The 24,045-nt window shown below is 39.7% G+C and overlaps 1 protein-coding gene across 4 annotated transcripts in view; it reads left to right on the plus strand.

The window, feature by feature from the left end:
• mast3b (microtubule associated serine/threonine kinase 3b) overlaps positions 1 to 24,045 on the plus strand; it is a 36,135-nt gene continuing 12,090 nt past the window's right edge. The window contains exons 1-11 of one of the 4 annotated variants that reach the window (XM_051376594.1): positions 1 to 364; positions 3,507 to 3,596; positions 11,637 to 11,725; positions 13,491 to 13,563; positions 15,662 to 15,682; positions 15,996 to 16,074; positions 18,205 to 18,362; positions 19,952 to 20,027; positions 20,425 to 20,634; positions 22,813 to 22,914; positions 23,569 to 23,701. In XM_051376594.1, the coding sequence (XP_051232554.1) occupies positions 318 to 364; positions 3,507 to 3,596; positions 11,637 to 11,725; positions 13,491 to 13,563; positions 15,662 to 15,682; positions 15,996 to 16,074; positions 18,205 to 18,362; positions 19,952 to 20,027; positions 20,425 to 20,634; positions 22,813 to 22,914; positions 23,569 to 23,701 (1,078 nt within the window). In that variant the 5' untranslated portion in view covers positions 1 to 317. Of the gene's footprint in view, positions 365 to 3,506; positions 3,597 to 7,816; positions 8,343 to 11,636; positions 11,726 to 13,490; positions 13,564 to 15,661; positions 15,683 to 15,995; positions 16,075 to 18,204; positions 18,363 to 19,951; positions 20,028 to 20,424; positions 20,635 to 22,812; positions 22,915 to 23,568; positions 23,702 to 24,045 lie in introns of those variants that run through there. The other 3 variants (XM_051376595.1, XM_051376596.1, XM_051376597.1) reach the window with 3 other exon arrangements.

Raw genomic sequence — 24,045 nt, forward strand, 5'->3', positions numbered from 1 at the left:
ATGGAGGTTAGCGGTGACCCGTCGCTCCCTCGGTTCCGTGGCAGTCGCTCTCCGGTGCGCCTTGGAGACAGACGAGAAGCGCAAAAACTGCTTCGGGAACCTATCATCGTATTGTTTTCACATTGAACTCCGTTTTTATTGTATCCCCCAGCGCGGAAAATCTCCCCGGGAATCCGCTGAAGCCGCTGGTAAACGATACTCAGTTAAAGGGGTTATTTTTAGTCAACCACCGCAGCAATGAGTGTCAGGAAGCCGGCTGTGAGACCGAGCGGTGCTGCGCTGTGGTAAATGAAGCCCCCGCTTGGTGTTCAGCAAGAATGAAGTCGAGGCGAGATAAACTGAAGATCCCATCTTTGACTCTGGAGTAAGTTCCCCTTTTTTTGTGTTTATTATTTTCCTCTGCAGGTGTGAAGCCACAAGCTGTCATATGAAACTGTAATTTTAAAAGTTGTAATAAGATATGTAGGTGCTCCTTGACACGGCAGTGTTCTCAAGTGTCAACACAAGACTTTTTTTTTTTTTTCAAATAGAAAGTGGCTGTTGTTTAAAACCCACAACACGACTACCACCAAAGCTCTGAGAGCAAAAACCAGATGGAAATGCAAATAGTCCCGCATGTTTTCTCCCAGGGTGATGACATTTGCTTGAGGCTTTATTATCTAGTTAACAGCCTCATTTTACTCTTGTATTCAGTATTTTAGAAGTCAGGACTGTGTTTAGTAGATTAGAGAAGTTGCAGGAGTCTCATTAGCTGCCTAGTTCTTAAGTATATTATCATTTAAACAGGCTCCAAATTGGCAGTTTTCCTGTCTTGTCTATTAATCTTTAAACTAATTTACCACACTGGATGTAGAGAAAATCCAGCTCTCCAACCTTGAACTGTACCTGTGTTTGCATAAGTCATGGCTGCATAAACGTGTAAAAACCAAACTGCTGAAACAACAGGGAACGTGTGAAGACGAGGAGGTTATACGAGTTAGTGTCTAAAGTTTCAGGCAGTTCAAATACATGTGCGTTTTACTTCTTTCCGTTTCTCAGCTGTTCAGTTTTACAGATCTTTAATTCTTTAATCAGACCAAATGTTCCACTTAGTGTCAGAGGTGCAGCTCATGCCTCAGAGTGAATTCTGTCCTCATGATGTTTTTGTGTTTTTCCAGCTCTATTGTGTGTTTTTTTCTTTCTTCCCAACCTCACATGAAGTCCTCCACGATTCCTGCATGAATCACACGCTCCCCCTCACAGCACCAAGACAGACAAATGGCTTTCAGTCTTTGGGAGAAGAGATATTTTTTCCAGTATAATTGCTAACCTGTGAATCCCATCTCCATCAAAGGACATGGCTGCAGTCTTATATCCACCCACTCTCCCTCCAGAGTGAATGTAGCCTTTTTTTGTGGGAAGGCAGGGAGGGAGGGAAGAGTACCTGCTGCCCATTAGATGCTGATCCATAAGGCGTAGGAGCTCCCTGCTCACATGCCCATTCTCTGATCCATCCATCTGCCTCCTCCGTGGATCATTCTCAGCAAAGCATGTGCTGTTTTTGTTTCATTTTTAGGCACTTAGCCGCTCCCGCGCAGAGATACAGAGGAGGTTTCACACTGGGCGAGCAGGGAGGGGTTCAGGGTTTTACTGTTGATGGGCGCATCAGTCCAGACACACATTAGCTTGAAAAACAAACCTGTGACATTTAGGTTTGGGGTCACCACATACTTAAAGATGTCTTAAAGGTCCAGTGTGTAACGTTTAGGAGGATCTATTGGCAGAAATGGGACATAATACTCATAAGCATGTTTTTATTAGTGAATAATGACCTGAATATCGGAATTGTTGTGTTTTTGTTACCTTAGAATGAGCAGTTTTTATCTACAGACACCGCAGGGTCGCCTTCCCTGTTAAACTTCCATGTTATAGCCCAGGGCGGACAAACCAAACACAGGCTTTAGATACGGCCTTTCACGTTTTTTGCGCCCACTGTAGTTTCTCCTACACATTTCAGAGTCATCAGTACAGACGCAATGTTACACACTGGTCCTTTAAAGCAAGTTTCCTGTTTCCAGATTTAAAGGTCCAGTGTGTAACATTTAGGAGGATCTAATGGCAGAAATGGAATATGATATGAGACGTTTTTATCTACAGAGGGAGCGGGTCCTCTTGCATGAAGTCCTCCATATTGATCCATGTTTCTACAGTAGCACAGAACAGACACAATAAACGAGCTTTGCAGCCACTGTATGCACACTTTGAACGGAGGTTGAGGTGAAGACGTTGCAATCAGCAACTACAACACTAGATGCCACTAAATCCTACACACTGGTCCTTTAAGTCCTTGTTTTCTTTTTATCTGCAAGTGAGGTGAAACAGTATGACTAACATATCTTGGAATAACCCAGTACTTCTGAATACAAATTCTAAATTTGCTTGCCATTATTGTTATTTTTGAAGAAAAGACAATCCTGCTGCTGTCTTATCACTCAGAGGTTTTAGCTGCCACTGGACGCAACTTCAGTCTCCCTGAAACCTCTGAGAAAATCAGTAATTCTGTGTGAATGTCACCAGTCTGAGATTTTCTGCTCAGTTTACACTTTGGAGAGGAGTGTCCAGGAAGTGCCAACAAAATGTAAATGATGGACGATTACTCACTTGAGCATCATTGAGGGCTTTGGTTAAGGGGTCTGAAGAAGAAAATGTGTCAAGACAGATACAGCGTAATGAGTTGCATGTGTTGTGTAATTATGAGCCGACACTACAGAATGAGGAGTCTTTGTGCAGGGAGTTGTTTTTCCTACCATCCTCCCTGCATTACTATGACAACACGTTCATTAGCGCTTTGGTAGCCGATGCTGTGTTTAGCACTGAGAAGCCTCTGCAGCACTGAAACAATAGCAGCACTGTGGAGCCCACAAGGCAGAGCTTTACATCTGAGCAGGGAAATCAATAGAAAACAGCTTCGGCGCTGGGTCAGCATCAGGGAGATATAGACCATAGGATGGCTGAGCGTGCATATTTTTATGCAAAAATAGTGCATTAAGATGTGAGATGGTAGACAATATTTATTTTAAAAAGTACAGTCTGAGGTTGGACAGGAACCCCAAAGTGTTTTGTTCTTGGGCATCTTAAATTTCACCTGAAGTCAAGCTTATATCAGCATCATAACACAGGCTTACACTGTGTTGCCAGATGTCAGACACTCCCTAATACAGTTAAAGGTTGCATTAGACGTTCAGTAAACACGTGTTGGATGATCAAACTTCCTTTCTGGTGTGTTGCCAACCTCCTAGGCGACTAATCAGATGCACCAAGTGTTGCATCCAACTAACAGAGAGGCAGCAGCATCACCCTGCAGACAGTTGATGTCTGTCACCATCGGCTGTGGACGTCAGCCAATGAGAGGCAGGCATCAGCCTCTAGCCCTCGACCAAAGCTCTGCTGCTGACTGACGGCGGACGTCGGTGTGCTGCCGTGCTGTGTCAGTTCACTAATCCATGCGAACATGTCTTGCCTTACAGTTTGTCGCCCACTTGCCAGAGCCCAACCCTCCTGAGCCCATGCAGCCCCTGCAGCCCCTGCAGCCCCTTACAAACACTTCATCCCTGGAGGTAAGACAGGCAGGTCACACGTAGACTGTTTCTATGGACTGAACATGTTAAGTGCCTTTTTACAAAGGTCTCTCATCAACCAGTGAGTTCACCACAAAACCAACAGTTAGATGAAACACCTAACAGGTCTTGTCAGTGTAGCTAAAGCCTGGTAAAGCTAATTCATATGTACCATGGAGCAACAATCTTTGTTGTCCAAAAACTATTAAAAACACATAAATGAGCCACATTTTATTACAGTAATTTGATTCAACAATCCCACGTACACCATCCTGCTGCTCACTAGAACGCCAAATGCATTTATCCATTGCTGGAAATAGTCCCTAACAAACTGTTTACTCCTGTTTGAGTCATGTTTGCTAGTAACTGCAGTGCCCAGCTGTTTGAGGAAATTCTTAAAAAATAAAACCTATTTATATTTTCGAGCCATTTTTTAAAGATTTACAAACAAATGGGAGTCGGACAGGGTGGAGTCGAAATATTTAGTGTGAGACTAAACAGACTAAACAGTGTTTTAGTCTGTCAGTCAACACTTTTTGGTCTTTTCATGGGAGTTGCAGGATCACTAACCTTATGCTTTAATAACCTTGGTCTGTACCAGTGAACGTCCACTGATTCATATTGCGAAGAGCAAGGAAGATGCCACAATATTTTAGATACCACAAAAAATGAGGTGAAATGATAGGACTTTGGCTACATGAATCAAAATTGTACAATTTGTATTATTGCTATTATTTGGTAGAAAGTAACCGCAGACAATGTCACCAGGAGGTCCTTTTAGCAGCTGTCCTGGTGCTTTCAGTCACATCACTGATTTGAGGCCTCTTTAAAAACATGCTACAGATATAACATGACAGAGTAGAGTAAAGCTCTAATTTGTCTTACAGACAGCAGATAATAATTTGATGTGTATTAAATGAGATTTGTTTAACTTTATTGATGCAGTTTGGATTAGTATGACATCAAAAGAATTATATAGTTATATTGTCCAAATTGTGGAAATCTTTTAATTAAGCAGCTAACCTGAAGTGTTTTCTGCAGAGTGGTTTTCCAATGACAGATTTTATAGTAGTAACTGTAAAAAAAAGTGTGAAATATAAATGTAAATATATGCAATAAGTCTTAGTTTTTTGTTTTTTTTGTATATTAAGGTGCTTCTGTTTCACCAGTGAAGACCTATCATTTATTAGTTGTCTCTAAGTCTATGTGGGTTGCCTGGCAACGGTGCTGGGTGCTGTGGAGGAAGGCAACACTGCAAACAGAGGCGGCTGCATCCAGCATGTTTCTGGATGTGTGAGCAGTGCTAGGCTGTCACACCACACACTGTACAGTAATGAATCCCATTTTCTCTCTGTTGAAAAATGAGCAAATGTTAGTGGGAATGCGATAATCAAGAATTCCTTAACGCGACGCAGTTTTTCTGGTGCCACAGTATGGCAGACTGCATATTTGTTGGCATCATCCTTCACAGCATTTTGCATTGGAGACCCCCACCCCCACCGCCTTGTTTTGTTTTACCATCCAGAAACATGTTCATTCTCTTGCATCAGATTCTATATTTGTATGCAAGTAAATTGCTTCCTTACATTGACCTTTGATTCTGATACGCTGAATATGTAGAGGTTGGGCTGATGGCATTGATGCAATCACAACGGGATTCATATTCAGTGTATAGAGAGAGTGCAACATATATACAACTATTGTCATTTTTATTATTATAATGACAGCTTTACATTGCAGATGTCTAACGTAAAAAAGGCATGAAATGCAATAAAGGAACATAAATATACAGTAAAAACTAATCTAAACTACAGGATATATATATATATATATATATATATATATATATATATATATATATATATATATATATATTGTGAAGGTTTCCACAGTTTAACAGGGGAGCCAGAGTAAGAACCCACAAAAGAAATAACAATAATCAAAACAAGATTAAATGAACACGAGAAATCATTCCCATCTGGGTTTGGGATACAAAGAGCAGTATGTTTGCAAAATAGGAGTGAATCAAATACTTACGATGCTATTCAAAAGTAAAAGTCTGGTCAGAAGTGACACTGAAATTTCTAGAGTTAGAAGTGACCAAGGAGATATATATATTCTTTCACCTTTGTGACCAGGCTGCCTGAGACACAACCACAAGGATAAAACTGTGAATTTTGTTATAAGCAAGGGTCTAGAAAATGGACTCATACTGCTCAAGAAATGTGTGTTGTCTTGGGCAGAGGACAGAATTCAGGAGCGAGGGAATGATTTGACGAAATGGACACTGGGGACGGTATTACTGATGGCATCAAATGAGGGTTATATGTACTAAAAAAGACACATGTGAAAAGAAGGGGACTTTTTCAATGATGTTAATGTAATGTCTCATATTGTAAATACATCTACATATAGGTAGAGAGCATAATGTAACTACTACTTTTAATACAATCAGGTTATATTCAACGTTTGCATCAACGATCCACTTATAGTATAATAGTGAAACAACACATTATAATAATATGTCGCTACTTTATTACCCTCAAATTGAGCCTCAATCCAAATAAATCAATAAAAAAAACATTTAATTTCACTTACAGTATATAGATAAATCCTGGGCTGCATATAAACACTAGAGTTCCTATATGCAGTGGAATGTACCACTGTGTAAAAGTTTTGCTAGTATCCTCCCTCTACCACACTCCTCATGGTATAACCCAACAACATCTTATGCTGCTTTCAAGTCCTGTAGGAAATATCCTCAACCGTATGAGAGTGTTTCTATACTATTATTAACTTTGACCAAATAGACTGCAGTCAACCAAACATTTAATCAGAGATTGGACTATAAAAATGTCCTATTTTAACGTTGTGCTAGAAGAAAAGAAAGCTTTTCTAAATGTATAAAATGCTCTTTTAAATTCACAGTTTTTAATCGTCATTATTTTTTTGTATTTTGAAGATGAACTCTTTGACCGTTGTATAAATGTGCATTTCCACTGGAGGGAGATAATCATATTTACAACCAATGGTGTGAACCTGCTGAAGAACAGGAGCAGAACACACAACTATGATCATCTCCACCACTCAGCTGTGTTAAATTATCAAACCAATGTAGCCTATTAATAGTCAAGATGTTAACTAGAGAAAAGGTTTCTGGCCATGTTCCGCTTTTAGTTGTTTTGTAGCACTTGTGCAATGTAGGAGTCACAGTGGTGTGGAGCTTAGTTTCACTCCTACAATCCTTCAGCAGCCTCAGTTAGTTGGTCGGCTCTACTCTGCTGCATGATCAGACCTGTAAGAAAATGTGTTTAGCTGCTGTTCAAACAAGCTGAGAACTGCCCCATTGTTGCTTTAAGAGGAATGATCAAACAGTAAATAACAATAGTGGATTAATCAGTGGATAGAAAAATCTGCATACACTACCACATGATATTTTATAAGTAGTGTTGCTTTATTCTATTTTTAGCAAGCCTTTTTTTTCTAATCTGACAACAGGAAAATATTATTAAATGGATCAATTACTCTAACTAATTTAGATTTAGTTTTTCTATCTATCAATGAGCACTGTACCATTAACCTTAAAAATAAATTGACAGTGGTCCTGAACCTTATTACACTGTGTACACTGTGTCTACAGATGGGTTCATTGTATATAACATTTTACTAAATGTTATATCTAAAAGTATTCTTTGTGGTCCAAAATGTTGGGTCAGTTACTTTTTTCAAAAGTAATATTATTACTTTACTTATTACTCCCTGCCAACGGTAATATAGTTACACTACTAGTTTTATTACTTACAGAATTAGTCATTGTGTCCCTTCTCTCCAAAATTCAGACTTAAAACAAGTACAAAAGTTTCCATCTTCCAAACTAGTTTCCTCCACGATTACATAAATCAATCCAGGGATAGGTGGGGGGAGGTACCCACAAATGTAATGTTAATGTAACTAATATTATTACTGAAATGTATTAGTAATTAGTGACACTACTAGTTACTTGTGAAAATAATATGAGTTACTTCCCAAAACGTGACAACAGATCAAAAGCACAACTAATTTATTCAAACATTCATTCCAGCTTTTCAAATGTGAGGATTTGCTTTAACCTTTGAAGTCGTTATACCTTTAGCCTTTGGTCTATTTGTTATGGCCGTTTTTAGCCGATTTTTTTTGCAGCAGTGAGGAGCCGCAGGTTACGAGCTGTACTTGAACGCAGCATCAACACCGCGCTTGCTCACACGGATACACACGCAACCAGCAGCGGCGTCTGTTTGGGCTCAAACTAACGTGTTCCTCTACTTTGTATGTGTGTGTATGTGTGTGAGAGTGTGAGAGTGTGTGAACGGTATTGACGTTAAAGTTACACATAATACAAAACGGCCATGTTAGCGATGTTTCGGGGACCGGACCGCGGTCGGAGAGCCGACCGGAGGATGTAACGGCAGCTCCAGAGCCGTTGGGACTGCACGAGACAGCCTCGGTGTGAATACAAAAGGAACCGCCGAGGAGAAGAGACGATGGTGGGGAGAGCGGCGGCGGCGGCGGCGGCGGCAGGGGGAGCGGGTTTCTCATCCACACGAGTTTCAGCTCTCTGAAATCACTATTAACTTTTGTAAACTGGTTGGGGGAGTTTTAAAAACAAAGAAAATCCTCCAGCATGTCGGATCCAAGTCACTGGTCTGCGGTGCCGAGCCAGAATAAGTCCCATTTTGTTCCGGGAGCGTTGCTGAAGCGTTCAAAAAGGTAACGAGACCAAGAGTTGACATGTTAAGGTTTTATTTGGGCTTTTGTTGTGTTCACAAAGCACTAGTTTATGATGGTGTAAGGTCATTATGTTAAAATATTTCCAACAGCTCCTCTCTGTTGCTCTAATGTAAACGCTGGTTTAATCCTGTGTTTGGTTAATATAACACACACACACACACACACACACACACACAACATTTATGTTGATAAAGCCATTTTAGTGCCTTTTTAAATGCCCTAAAATGAATAATCTGAAAAGGTATACACAGCTCGCTTTGTTTAACTTGGATGTGATAATATAAAGTAACTATATGTGCAGCTGACATACAACTGTGTGGATGCACCACTGGAATTTAAATAAAGACACAAAATAAGGTCTTTTTATTTGAAGAAAAGCCTGTATTTGCCCTCCTCTGTTTGTATTGGTGGCTACTGGTGTGATGATAATTACTGACTGGAGGTCATAGATAATTGTTTGTCATGTTGACTGTTAGATGACTGGAGATAAAAACCTGCAGCTGTTCACTGTCTCATTGAGGCCACCACAGTGAATGGACTGACTTAGGGCTTGTTTATTGTGAACTAAAGGGAGCATCTAATGATTATGTTGATTTATCTGTCGATTATTCTTTTGATTAATAGTCTATCAGATGTCAAACGTGTAAGAAATGTACATTGCAATCTGCCAGAGCCCAAGGTAATGTCTTCATATAAAAACAGAGAAAAGCAGCAAAACCTCACATTTGAAAGGCTGGAAACTGCAAATATTTGATATTTTTGGGTTGCTGCTAACAATTATGGTACTTTCTAGATTAATCGTGTGCTCTATAAAACACCCATCACAATTGAAGGTCTTCAAATTCATTGTTTTGTCCAAAAAAACCTCAAAGCTGTTCAATTTATGGCCTATAAAACAGAAGAAAACTGCAAATATTGTCATTTGAGCAGCTGCAACCAGACTACGTTTGACAATTTTGCTTAGAAAATGACATAAATATATTAATTGATTATCAAAATAGTTGCTTATTTGTCCGTCAGTCTAATAATTGATCCACTGACTAATCATTTAAACTCTTTACCCACAGTAAAACCTGCTCAGTTGACTGTCATTGGTCAAAGTTTGCCCCTTCTTTTCATAAACAGAGGATTATTTAGCACTCCCTCCCTTGAGACACACACAGACACACACACACACACACACACACACACACACACACACACACACACACACACACACACACACACACACACACACACACACACACACACACACACACACACACACACACACACACACACACAGAGTCTTGGACATCTGTGGCTCAAGCTGGGCCTGCTGTTGCTGTTGGTGCACACACTCCCTTCAGCCTTGAGTCTGTTGACAGGAGGTTTCCTCTTTGTATTTTGGCTCTCGTCAGTTTTCCCTCTTCATCTGACACGGCTGTGCTGGTGTGTCACGCATCTGCCTGCAGATTAGAGTTGTAGTTACATAAACATTTCTCAAGGCAGAGCTGCTCTGAAGGCGGAAATAAATCTCATCGGTTGAGTTAAATCTCAGTGGGCAGAGACAAAGAAATCTCACTTCTTATAGCTCAGTATTATGAGCCTCATCTGTACGAGACCATGAAGTGATTTTCAGAAACTTTTGGTCCGCTTACAGTTGAAAATATGATCCTATCCGTCACACAAATGTGCTCCTTCTTCAACGCTCGTGGTGGGAATATGTTAAAGTTACAAATGTAATTCTGTGAATTCTGGATGGCCGTCAGAGACGTCTCCTATGGGATGTGCAGGAAGAGCAGGCTGATCTTATGAAGCCCTGATTTACTGTGTGAAAAACCTTCCAGTATCACTGAGTAGAGCTGAAAGGATTTTGTTGATTTATCAGTTAGTTGAACAGAAAAATACTCTGAAGGTCTTTTTGACAATGGATTAACAGTTTCAGTTGTTTTTCAAGCAAAAATAGTGAAAAATGGTGCACATTATCGGATACCAACTTCTCAAATGGAAAGATTTTCTGCTTGTTCTTTGACATAAAAAACATTATGGTTGATGAAAATCATTGTTCTGTGTGTTTCTTAGAGATTTTAATGCAAAAATGTTACATATTATAGCTTTTAAAATTAAAAAAGAAAGTTTAAATCAACTGAAACAAACAAACTTAACTTAAAGCTTTGTAGCTTTTCTCCAATCTCCTTTTGTGTAATCAGTAATGTCTACCATGTTATGTGAAATAAATACCTTTCTTCAAACTGAGCAATAAGAAGACCTGGACAAAAAATAAGAAACACTTTTCACTCACTCACTAGGTTTAGGTTTATTTGTATGATTTTTAAAAAATATGTAGTTAAGTGAGGATAGCAAACAATAGTACAGAAAAAAACTGGACATCCTCACATATTTCCACCGCTCCCGGTTCAGAACCAGATAACGTCCAGTTTGCACACAAACATGTCTGTGTTTTGGTGTTATTCAGGCTTATTCAGTATGTTAGAATAGTTCCAGCTTAGTAGATCACAGTCTGCTACTTTAGAGGTCAAGTATCTTCTTAATCTGTGCAATGTTACACTGCCTCAAGCTGCTGCTCAATACACACACACACACACACACACACACAAACACACACTTTTATATAAATACTTCCTGAAGCATGGCATGAGCCAAATGTGTAATTATAGGTAGATAAACCAAGGGCCAAATGACCACTTTTAGAAATAACCCAGGTTTATATACCTTCTAGATTGGCTTATTGTCCATCTGTACTCTGTTTAGTGATAAAAGGAACGCCACAATCATGCTCAATGCTAACATCTTAGCGGTGACACAGTGCTCTAAGTGACAGTTTCAGGTTTTTCATTCAACTTAGGTGAAGAGGTGAGAAAATTAACACTTTTAGTGGAGGCTGCTAGAAAAATGATGATGAGAGAGTAAAGCGATGTCGGTACGGCGGTGATAATGAATGTAACAAACAACCCGTATGGCAAAATAGCCTCGCATAGTTTACCCATGAGATCAATGGGAGGCTGTTAAGTCTGCGTCAAATTGATTGAGTGCCTTTATATTTTATATTTCCAATCAACACGCTGCTTAATGAATACCACAAACAACCTTTAATTACTAAGAGGCTTAGACTGAAACATAATTTAACTGCCTCACAAGTCATGAGTCACTAAATATTCAAACTACCATGTGAGACATTTTCATACACATTGTGACAAGAGATGCAGATGAGTGATGTGCGTTGAGGTTGGCAGACTGTTGACTCTTTGTCTTTCCCTGTTTGTGCTCCAGCTGTCGCAGCAGCAACAGGAAGAGCCTCGGTGTCGGAACGCCATCACCCACGCTGTCCCGGCCGCTCTCCCCGCTCTCACTCCACACTGGTAAGATCAGTTTCGACATTTGGTAACTTTTTTTAATCCCAACGAGTCTCGACAGGATCACTGCTGCACAGAAAGATGTTAGTTTTGGCTCTTGTTTAGCTGCAGTGTCTTTTAGCAACACACACCGCATTGGCCAATCAAATAGATGCCAATGCACAAGGCAGCTAAAATGCCTCGTGGCATTGTGCTCATTTACATTTAATCTAACTAGCACAGAGTCAAAGGAGAAAATGATTGCCGTCTTGATAGATTAACAGAGTTGTATGTAAAGTATAAACTGCAGTATGTTGTTTTGGCATTTGTCCACAACAACACCAACAGGAGGGACTCACCTGTGCTCTTCTGCATGTTCATACTGTTTAAGAACAGATTGAGATATTACTAAGTATCAGTCCAGACAGTCCGATATGTTGAGGTGCTTCTGTTGTTATTCGGTAACTTCCAAGATTAAATGGTATTGTTCTCACCTGACCAAACACTGGAGATGAAATTATGAGCTTAAAACAGGCATGATGTGAACACACACACTCAGTACTAGACCTAATTTTCATAGTTATTTAAATTACATTGAATGAACACATCACTGTTTCTCGTGTGCCGTGCTGCTGAGGTATCAGCTCCTCTCACATTATTGTGTGTAGCTGGAGGGCACCTTGCCCTGCCACATGGTCACTAATACAAGATTAAACTTCTTCAAGCCCTTACTTACCATAGCCGGTATCTGGTTGACTGGGTTTGTCGAATACAGTAGACAAGTACACAATGTGAAGTTGACAATAATGAAGCCTAAATGTAATTCCAGTACAGGATTGTGTGGTGTTGATTGATTAGGGTTAGAAGAGGTGGAGTGAATTGAATGTCATTGATGTACTGCAGATGGGAAATTGTTGTTGCAGAACATAAATGTGACATTATGAAGAAAGGTTAAAAACCATAACACTTCATTTTCATCACTTTTTCACTTCTCCTTCCACCAAACATCTTCCAGTCCCCAACAGATCCTACGTTTTTAGTAAAGGTTGAAAAAAATGTGAGAAGTTGCAATTAAATTAATTGAATTGAATTTTTCAAACATTTTAGGTTACAAATTTTGATTTGGGGATGTTGAGAACTGATATCAGATTGAAGAAATAGACGTGCAGAAAGTGCTAGGATAATTGAGGGGTGTGTAATTTCTAAATGGTTGGAGTCCTTCTGCTTTTTGAATCAATGATAGTACAGACTGCGTACAGCCCCTTAATGTCATAAAGCAGCTGCACTCTATGAAAAGAGTTTTGCTCAAGAGCTCCTCATAGCATCAGTATGTGGATGTGCTCCCTTTTGAACTCAATCATGCCGAGGATTATCTAATCACTGAGTGCAGTCAGGCTCTAATTGGGTCTCTCTCTTCTGTCCTAATTGGTACTCAGCCACTTGCATGTAAACGAACCACTGTCTCTAGTGTACCCAGACCTCCAGACTCTTGTGAGACCAAACTGGTGGAGGCTTCCCGCCTGAATTAGGAGTGTTCATAGATGGGTGCTGTAATGTTTGGAAAAGTAATACCATGATGATATATTGGACCTTTCTGAGGTGCTGCTTAATGCCGCTGGATTTTGCAATGATTAAAGGTTCCGTTCCTGCGTAGACATGATGTCATCCTTGTTTTAAAAAACATTTCCACTTGTGAACGCAACCATGTGGTCCCCTCTCGGTTCTATTTTCATAGGTTTATTATTACAGTTGTCAGTAGTACCCGTACTTACTTTTGTGTTTCCTCTTTCAGCCGCGAGCAGCCCTCTAGACAGCCCTCGAAATGTGTCGACCAGTGCCTGCCTCAACTTTCCGTTTGCCCGAAGGTATGTCAACACTGCTTTCTTGAATCCTTTAACACCCCCCCCCCCCCCCCAAGTGATATATTTGTTTTTTTTGTTTTGTCACATATGAAGGATGTCAGATTTTGGTGATTGTATTAAATTTAAACAGTTAAAAAGAAGGGTAAAACTTTTTTTCTTTTAAATTTTACTGATATGTAATTTTTTTCGAAAGTTTCCTGGAGACAGACAGATGTAATGTGGTACTAACTATAGGGTGAATAGGAATTTGCAATAGTATGCATACATTATTTGAAACGTTATTTTCCATATTTGTTATGTTATATTTAGTTAATTTTATTAAAAAAAGCTTCTTGGGAATTATTTTAAAATGTATATGAATATATATGAATAGAAGTTTCATCAAGACTTTCATGAAGGGATTTTAATCAAAGATATTCATTTGCTGTTTTGTGCATAAAGGAACACTGAAGTTTAATCATGTTTTTCAACCAACTGCAGCACAGTTTATTTTTTACCCAAAACTGCTCTTGAAGTGAGCGAGTGAGTACACAGAGAGGAGTATCATGAACTGGAAGTACTGGCTGCCATTTAATTATTTATTTCTCTGACATCTCTGCTAAAATAACATTTCAGAGCACTAATTTTTGGATTTGGTTTATTAAATCCTGTTGATGTTCCCAGAAAGATTTGGGCAGCCAGTTTAATTAAAATGACAGGAACTACAGTCAGTTTTGATTCCTGACTCTTTGTGTCTCTTGTTTACAAGCCCTGGATCTTTTGTAATTTGACAATGGTTACCCAAATGAACGAAATACAAATTCAAATTAAAAACCTCAATAATGAAATAAATCTACTGCGTGATCACACTCTGAGGGTTTCCTGTGACATTCGGTGTGTGTGTGTGCGTGTCTGTGCGCTGGGACAGAGGCAGACAGTCTGGAAGAGAAAACAGCAGCAAGGTGACTGAGGCTGACTCATCCTGGAGCGTTCGCACCTCTGCCAGGTCTTCTTACAGCCGACTCCTCCTCAGCAGCATGAGTGCAGTTAGATAGAGGGTACCCCCGAAACCCACTCACACATCATTCAACCAGGTTCCCATGGCAACACGCTTGTCTTGCTCCAGGCATGTGTAGCTTACAAGTCAGGCGGCACCTTGAAGACACCCAGGAACAGCCATTTAAAAACTCGTGAGCAGTTCAGGCGCTTTGTCCTTAAATACGACAGAAAAATGACGCCTACTCTGAGAAAATCAACGCTGGCATCTGTGTAAAGCACATACAGTATCTTACTATTAAGATGAGAGGGAATCTATGAATAAACCGTGACTCTTTAGACCTTATAACAAGTTCTGTGTCTGTTGTTCACGCTCCTATCTTATGACTGAATTCTACAGGCCAACATTATACCATATGATCATCTACTGTGCTGAGGGAAGTTACAATTAGTGACCCTGCTCATAGGTGCTTGAAACTCTTTATATGTGTTTACTGAGGCTCTTCAAGTTGAAACTTGTGATCATCTAATGATCAGTTCATTACTCATAGAGATAACCAGAGTAGATTCATGTTGATAAATAGTTGTTGTAATGCAGTTACAGCTTTTTAAGGACTGATTGGAGCTTTAATTTGTTGAAGTGGCCTTTTTAAAACAACATTTTGAGGTCGTCCTGGTGTCTTGAACATCATTGTTTAAGTTGCGCCAAATAGATTTAATTCTGAATGTTATGGTACTGTTGAAGCTTTTTTTTTTGGCTGTGTATTTCCTGTGGGAAATTCACAGGTTGCTCGCAAACAACATGCCAAATATTATAACACATAACCTTTTAGGTTTTTTTTTTTGTTGTTGGTTTTTTTGCTTCAGTTTTGGTGAGTGTGTTCCAAAATCCAAACTTAAGACTAGATCCTTTTTGCTGGTCTTGCTTTTGAAATGAAGATTTGTTTCTGTTATGTAAACTTGTATCTGGCCAAAATGAAAACTGGCAAGGCAGGCGACATTGTCAGTACTAATCCCTCAGCTGAATGCCAGGGGTCACAGGATCACTTGTGCACAATTCCCCAAAACTCACTGATACCACTTTTCTTTGCTTTTCTCTTTCTCTCTGTTGCTGTCGTGATGTCAGTCACCTGGCTCGCGCCGACAGGTAGCTTCTTTTTTTAAAATTCTTGCTCCATGTTTGTATCCCTTTTTAAAAGCTTGTGTATTATGTTTGTTTTGTTATGCGAAGGTATAGCTTTTTTTGCTTGTAAGCAGACTGAACTAAAGAGCTGCTGTGAATCAAGCGAGGACACAGAGAACCCTGTTATACATGATCTGGAAGAAAAAGACATTAATTTCATGCTCTCATAGTCACAGGACTCCTCTGTCGTCTGTTATGTAAGGAGTTTCACGTATGAAATGCTAACGAATTCCACTGCTGCTGAGGCTTATGTAACATGCATGTCCGTTTCTCTCAGGGCTGAGGGCCGGAGATGGTCCCTGGCATCTCTCCCCTCGTCTGGCTATGGAACCAACCCGCCAAGCTCCACTGTCTCAGTAAGTCATCCCAAAACATGGCACCGTCCTCCCTGGTTGATATATGGCGGCCAGGCAATTCTAACACCTCACTCAGCCCAAATAGCACATTCATGCTAATGCGAGCGAATGCCAAGCCTGAGATGACAAACCGTTAATTGTTTTCCTCCATCATCTGCTTGAATTAGTCATTCTCCCAGTCTGTGGAACTCAGTGTTAGAAGTAATACACACAGTCTGTGTATATGCATGTTAATGAGGAGATGAAGTAAAGTGTGTGTGTGCGTGCCCTTACTTTTTTAGTAATTAGATCACATAATTGAATTGAAATTATTTTATAACAACTTTTCAACAAAACTTCACATCACACATTTGTCACATCAACAATTTACTTTATATTATTTATCACTTGTCATAATTATGTTATCTTGGCCTTATCCGATGTTTTTTAAGTATAGTAAGTAAAGTAGGTATGAAATACTGAGCTTTTTTGGAGGATCAATGTAAAAACGGTATAGTGTTTTTCAAGCCAGAAACGTACTTAAAGTGGGCGCTCAGAATATTATATGTCAGATATATTACTATCGAATGAAGCTGTAGTTGTGCTGTATTGACACAGTGACGTAAACAGCATTCAAATGAACAGTTTGCAGAGGGGGGGAAGAGTGTGCTGCTAAGTCTGTGGCAGGGTCTGCCATGTGCAGCTATTATAAGGAAGTTTATTGGGTAGACGCAGGCAGAGGCCCAGAGGTCAATTTGGACAATAGGGCTCTTCAGTGGCCCTCACTGCCCCCTTTATACTGTGGCATTAGACAGAGACTTCACAGATGCTGTCCCTCTAGACCTCTTCTGTTCAGGACACATGGTCCGCAAAATTAAACAGATTGCCAGCATCGCACACCGTGTCCCGTTCAGTGTGGAAAGAGTTTACTCAGCGCCTCGCGTGGAACATAATTTATTTGCGTGAAAATTGATGCCTCTGTGGGCTTCATTATTGTTTACTTCAGTACCTGAAGAAATACATTAATTATTGGCTGGAAAGGTGTTAAGTAAATTTTTCACTCTTTGTCTGCTATTCATACACCAGCTAAAGTGTGCACAAAGCTGCTGTCGTCATAAACTAAAAAGTAAATATAAATCAGTGAATGGAATATTCCCAACAGCCAAATGTTGTTTTAAAGGTGCCGTATGAAGTAATTTAATATCAGTAAATTACCACACTTGACACTTGATACTGAAAATAATCAGTATCAAATCAAATGATTTAAGAGGCACATGCTCCAATTTGAAGCAAACTCACAAGACAGGAGCCAAACATAACTTTATTGCTGTTGCAGCACTGAAAGTACCTAGTAGTAAATACTACATTTAGGACCTTTTTAAAATTGTCTTTGGCTTCACTTGATCTTGTTAATAATCCACTACGGCGACCAAGGCTGGTTTAGTTCAGTCAGTGTAGGAAGTTGTTAGTCTTTTGAACATGTGTTACATCCCAATATCTGTATGAGGCCTTTTGTGTTTTAAGGACTATTAAAAAAATGAGGTGTGCAAGCAGTATTCAATAGTCAATTATTTGTCTTTTTCTGTTGATAAAAGATCAATGTCAAATAGTTTTCTATTGTCAACCAGATATGGCTGACTTGTGGGCCTAAATTCGTCTATTTAGTATATAACTAACAGTTAGGTATTAGTAGCCACACTTGAGTCTTTATTAGATAAATGACTAAATCATTCAGTATTGTTATCAAAACAATTCCCAGGTTTGGCTGTGGAGATGCTATATATACCTTATTTCTCTGATCTAAGCTTCTGGTTTCTTTCGTCTCCTTTGTCAATAAATATCTTTAAATATCTCTATCAATAAATTGTCTTTAATATCTTTGGGTTGTTGACAAAACAACATATTTGAGAAAAGTGATCAACATTTTTCACAATTTTCCGACATTTTATGGAAAACAACTAATTAAATCAAGAAAATGATCAACAGATCTATCTATCTATCTATCTATCTATCTATCTATCTATCTATATCTCTATATATATATATATATATATATATAGAGATATAGATATATAGGCGTCAGCCGTAGATGAATGTGAAGCTTTTAACTTGTTGAATGAATGACTGATGGATCCTTCTTTGTGTCTGCAGTCCTCCTCGTCCTCCCAGGAGCGCCTTCACCAGCTTCCCTACCAGCCGACACAAGATGAGCTGCACTTCCTCTTCAAACACTTCCGCAGCACAGACAGCATGACTGATGAGGACGGACGGCCCTCAACGGTCATACGACCTCGTTCTCGCAGCCTCAGGTAGCGGGACCTGACTTTACCTTGCATTGAAATAGATTGTCATTCTATACTGTTACATATTCATTTTAGGAAACACGTTTTAGAAGGTTAATACTGCTCAGTAGATCAAGTATTTAGACGATTACATCTTCTCTGTGTGGGAAGTGTGGGATAGACACTTGACGCTGATATTTTTATAGATAATATTGTAGAAGGACATTGCAAAAGTGTCACCTCATTTTTAAGGATTGCCATCATGAATTTGAATTAACCTCGGAGAGACTGTTCATTTTTACCTGGTCTTATTACAGAATTTTACTATTTAAATTGTCTATTCTTACGCCATAGATCCAGTGAGATGAGTGTTGGTGGGTTAAACTTGTTCATCACTTGTATATTCCCATCAAAACCACTTTACAGCCCAGTCTGAACTGAGTCTAAACATCTGTTTTATGTTATGTCTTGGCCTGTCATTAAACTAATGAAAGTAATATTTTATACAGATTAAATGCATTAATCCTTCCTAAGGGATTAACTATCTGTTTGTTGCGGAAAACAACATTTTAGATTAACTTTGGACAGCGATTGCGTGTTTTGCACTCTCTTCAGTGTCGGTATGTACTGGTAGACCGTCAGATGTCTGTGCATCGGTATGACCAAGACAAATTCACAAGTAAACACAGCATTTGGTGTCTCAAATGCCTCGGATTGATTACACATGCCTGTTGGCCGGCAGGCAGGTGGAGATCTGACTACAGAGCTGTGTGGTTTTGACAACTTTTGTCTGTTGGCTCTGCTCTGCACTGTTTGTGCGATGCCTGAGTGCTCTGTGTTCTGGCACCATGGTGTGCTGTGCGTGGGCATGCTAGCTAACAGAGCGCCTGAGGGATCTAGTTGCTGAACTGTAGTCGAGGGTGGGGGGTGGTTTAGGGGGTGGGGGGCTTGATGCAGAGAGCCACAGTGAGCTGCAGCAGTGTGTGTTGGGCAGCAGCCATCCAGTCTAACAGAGGCGTCTTTCATGACAAAAAAATGGCTTAGGGAGCCTGTTTGCATGTGATAGGTTTTCCCTCCATCTGTTCTGTTTGAAGCTTCATCAAGCAAGGTTTTCTGTTAAAAATACACCCGTCTTACGGCCTTAATACTGAGGTGGTGTTGCAGTAAATGACTAATTGAGCGATGTTGGTGATTCACACAGTTTGGCCAGAAGAAACCTCTGCTGTCGGTGTAGAAACATCAAAACCTGACAGTGAAATCCACAGTGATTGTAGCTTTACCAGCTTAAGAGCTGCTGAAAACGAATGTTGGCTCACAATATTGCTTTTGGCAGGTTGAGATCAAAAGTACAAGTGTAGACGTTGACCTCAAAAAGCCTCTCTCAGTCAAACCCAAACTGTGAGGTTAGAGTTGACGTGTTTTGGGTGGGCTGAACTGAATCGACTTTTGGTCATCTCTAGATAACTGTGATGGCTTCGATGACGTAACCATGTTCACACGCAACCTAGCTTAATGGCTCAGAGGAGAATTGTATTTGATTGTGTATTGGTAAAAATCTAAGTGCCTTTGTTTGTCAATTAAAATATGACTAATCTGTTGTTTTGTTTCTGTTGCAGCCCCGGGCGATCGAGTGTCTCCTTTGATAATGAGATTGTCATGATGAACCATGTTTACAGAGAACGTTTTCCAAAGGTATGTACTAGACATTTGCAGCAAAGACTGAGACAGAGACTGTACAGAGATTGTACATTGCTACTTTTTCAGTTTGTTGAATACGTGTCCCATCTTAACAAAACATTTGATTGGTAATCCACTTGAACGACGTAGAAGAATACTGTAGACATAGTGAAATCTTAAAAGTCAGTAGGTAGGGGCTGTTACTGTTTAAAAACAGAGTATAGGACGGAAACTCAGTCTTGAAAGCCACAAATCCCAGCAGGTGGCTAAGTGATCTCTGGTTCAACAACCATATGAATCCACCCACAGAAATATTACGGACATTTGGTGCTGCGGAGAGTAAAAAAAAAAAAAATCATAATTATTGGTCCCTTTAAATGCCTTAACTGTGTGTTTGTGTGCTTTCCTGCAGGCCACAGCCCAGATGGAGGAGCGCTTGTTGGAGATTATCACCCACTGCTCTCCAGACAGCTCCCTCCCGTTGGCTGACGGGCTGCTGGGCTTCATCCAGCACCAGTTAGTCGAGCTGGTCAGAGACTGTCTGGACAAGTCCCAGAAAGGCCTGGTTACTTCCCCCTACTTCGCTGAGCTGCAGGAGAAGCTGGATAAGCTGCTTCATGAGGTTAGAAAACAGCCATGTTCAAATGATTTGGTTTTTAGTAAAAAAAAAAAAAAAGAACTTACTTGGATACTACAGCTTTAAGCATCAGCAGATGAGCTACTACATGTGAACTCTTCATCTGGACACTCAGATGTGATGATGTTATGAAAGGGGATTGATCGAGCCAGGGTTGAAATGTGCAATCAGGCGCGTCACTCAATAACCGTCTGATAGCCAAAGGCACACGCAATAGATCTGGTAGTGGGAATAGTCAGTGATGGTGAGAGGTGCTTTTGTCATAGATCTTATCCGTGTTGTGATAAAATGTTAGTTTCTATAGCAACCTCTTCCACTGTTCTCTGCATGCTGTCAGACAGAAGGCATGGCCAACTCGCTGTACCTCCAGCTGAACTGATAAGTCTGTTCCCATACAGTGGAACAAATGCTGCCTCTCTCTCACACACACACACACACACACACACACACACACACACACACACACACACACACACACACACAAACCTGAAGTTTGTTAAAAAGTTTCAGAGATAAAATTACATTTTTAGTCATCTAAGTTCTCTGTGCTTGTTTATTTGTGATTTGATGTACGTGGTGACAAATTACTTTTAGTTCCCGAAAGCGGTAGCATTTTTATTTTAAACTCTTATGATCTCTTATGAAATAGCCAAATGTTTTTTTTACTTTTGGCATCAAAGATAGGAAAACAAAACCTCTTATGCACTGCCTTCTGATTTTTTCAACAAAAGTAGCTTTATGAAGAACATTTTGATAATGTACATAAGCTTTTAATTTATTGGTCAACCAGTTATTGTCTACATGCCTGTTACCTCAGCTGCTTTCCTCAAGTGTGCAACAGCTCTACTGTTTGACCTTTACTCGTTACCATGAATAGTGAATATTTTAGACAAGAGAACATCCAAAATTGTAGATGATCTGTGGGAATTGTATCACAGAAAGAGTGCTTAGCACATAGTTTATCTCTTAACCCAGCGGACTAAACGTTTAGTTAACATGAAGAGGATTCTGTGTTTTCACAAGAAGGACACACGCGGCTGTTTGAGGATTTGGCCTTGTGGTTTCTAATAACAATACTGTATTTCACAAACACACACCCACACACACACACACATTGTGACATTCACATTGGATTATGGGTCTGGCATGACCTGAGGGTAAGGCACATAAACTCACATGTGTAGACCATGGTTGTCTCAACCACTGGGAACTTTGGAGAAAGTTAAAGGAATAGTTTGACATTTTAGAGGCGCTTTTAGGCAGATTTTGTTTACTTTGGACACAGCCCGGCTAGCTGTTCCCCCCTGTTTCCAGTCTTTATGCTAAGCTAAGATAATCAACTGCTGACTGTAGCTTTGTATTTAACCGACAGATTAGAGTAGTATCAATCCAGTTTCCAGGGTGTATGCAGCCACTGTTTCACTAATACAGACTGTCACTCCAGCCAACTACAAGAAAGTCTGTGGATGACTCATTAAGACTCCACCCACCCACCTAGTGGTTATTTTGATTCTTCTTGGTTGAAAGTGATGTCTTCTCTGATGCAAGTAAGCTGTGCTTCTGCAAGAATCTTTTGGTTTGGTTTGGGTGGAGGAAGTAGCACTAGGGGTAGAAAGGTTCCCCATCCCCCCTTTTGATAAAAGATTTTACACTCACAATTAAGCCCTGATGACAAATGAGGTTTACATACATTTTGCAAAAAAAAGGTTCATAAAATAGAGACATGTCTTATTATATAAAAAGTTGTGTGGACATTAGACAGAGAAATTCTTCTGAACATTTTTTTAATTATCCAAGATGTATGCCATCTTTTCTCCCATTTCTCAAAATATGACAACATGGAAATAACCATTTTCCCTTTTCTTTTTTACTATTGTTTCTCTTTATATCACAGAAGAATGTTATTTACAATTTATTTTTGAGAATTTTATTAAAATATACCTCCACAGTATAACAAATGCAAAAACTGAAGGGAAAGTTTTACCCATTGTAGCACTATTAGTGTCTTAATATTTAGTTTTTCAACATCACCCATACCTATTTGCTTGTTTTTTGTTGATCTTGTTGATTTTTATTTGTGTTGATGTGTTATGTCAGTTCGTCAAGGTTACTGCATAAATAAAGTTGACATTTTGTTGCCCCTGCTCCCATACTGTTTTCCAGGCCTACGACCGCTCTGAAAGCGAGGAGGTAACCGTCATCATCCAGCTGGTGAGGAAGATCCTCATCATAATCTCTCGGCCCGCTCGCCTCCTGGAGTGTCTGGTAAGCTGAGGAGGAGAAAATCTCTTCCTAATTGAAAATGAGATTACTCTGAATGAACTGAGTAGAATTCAGTTCATGATAAAGTAGGACTGAAATGAGTTTCTGACCTTTATTAGAAAGCGGATGTCTGTCACCAGAACCTGAAGCTGATGCTCTTTACAGGAAGACAGTATTACTAAAAAGATTCTACATGGCTAAATGTCAACAAAGTCACATTTTTCTTTGTGATGTGGGTGAAAACCCTTTTAAATCACTCAAAGACAAACCCAGTATAACGAGTATATTTATGTTAGGTTTTTCTTTTATTTCTGTACATCGGTGTGAGATAAAATAATTGTCAGGTTTTAGCTGTGATAGGTCAAAAACCTTGTAGTATTAGAAACTGACTATTAAAATGCTAACTTTATCTAACATTACTAACCTCTTGATGCCTACGATTAGTCTGAGTACAGGTCCAACTAGGAGTATTATTGGTCATCCAGGTAACAGGCTAACTACGTAAAAAGGGTGACTGGACTTAAAGCCTCTTGGATGAGAAGCTGAATGTCTTTGAGACCGCGACTGCTTTTGAGATGCAGATTAAGCACTTCCTTATTGTTGTTTCCTTGTTGGTTTGACTTCAGTCTGTCACATTAATGAGACTACTGTTCACAGGAGTTTGACCCAGAAGAGTTTTATCACTTGCTTGAGGCAGCAGAGGGTCATGCCAAAGTCGGCCGGGGAATCAAGACGGACATCCCACGGTACATCATCAGCCAGCTGGGTCTGACACGAGACCCATTAGAAGGTAAAGCTCTGTCATAAAGGGAAGGTGTAACAGAAATGTGTTTAAAACATGCTAGTCCTGTCTTTAATTGTTGTTACTCTGTGCTTTTGTTCTTTTTAATGTGACTTCATACTGGTATAGAATTTGGCTAACATCATAGTAAAGGCCTTTGTGAACAAAAAAATATATTAACTGCAGCAGTTCTGACTGGGGCAAGAAGTTGTGTAGTGTGAATGTAGCCTGAAATTCAGGTTGGTTCAGGTTCAGGTTTTTAAAAAAAAAACCCATTAAAGTTAATTTGCCACATAAGCACGCTGTAGTCGAGCCAGTTTCTGTACAGCTACATAACATTTACAACACAATCC

This window comes from Dicentrarchus labrax, unplaced genomic scaffold (genome assembly GCF_905237075.1).
Source record: "Dicentrarchus labrax unplaced genomic scaffold, dlabrax2021, whole genome shotgun sequence".
Lineage (NCBI taxonomy): Eukaryota > Metazoa > Chordata > Actinopteri > Moronidae > Dicentrarchus > Dicentrarchus labrax.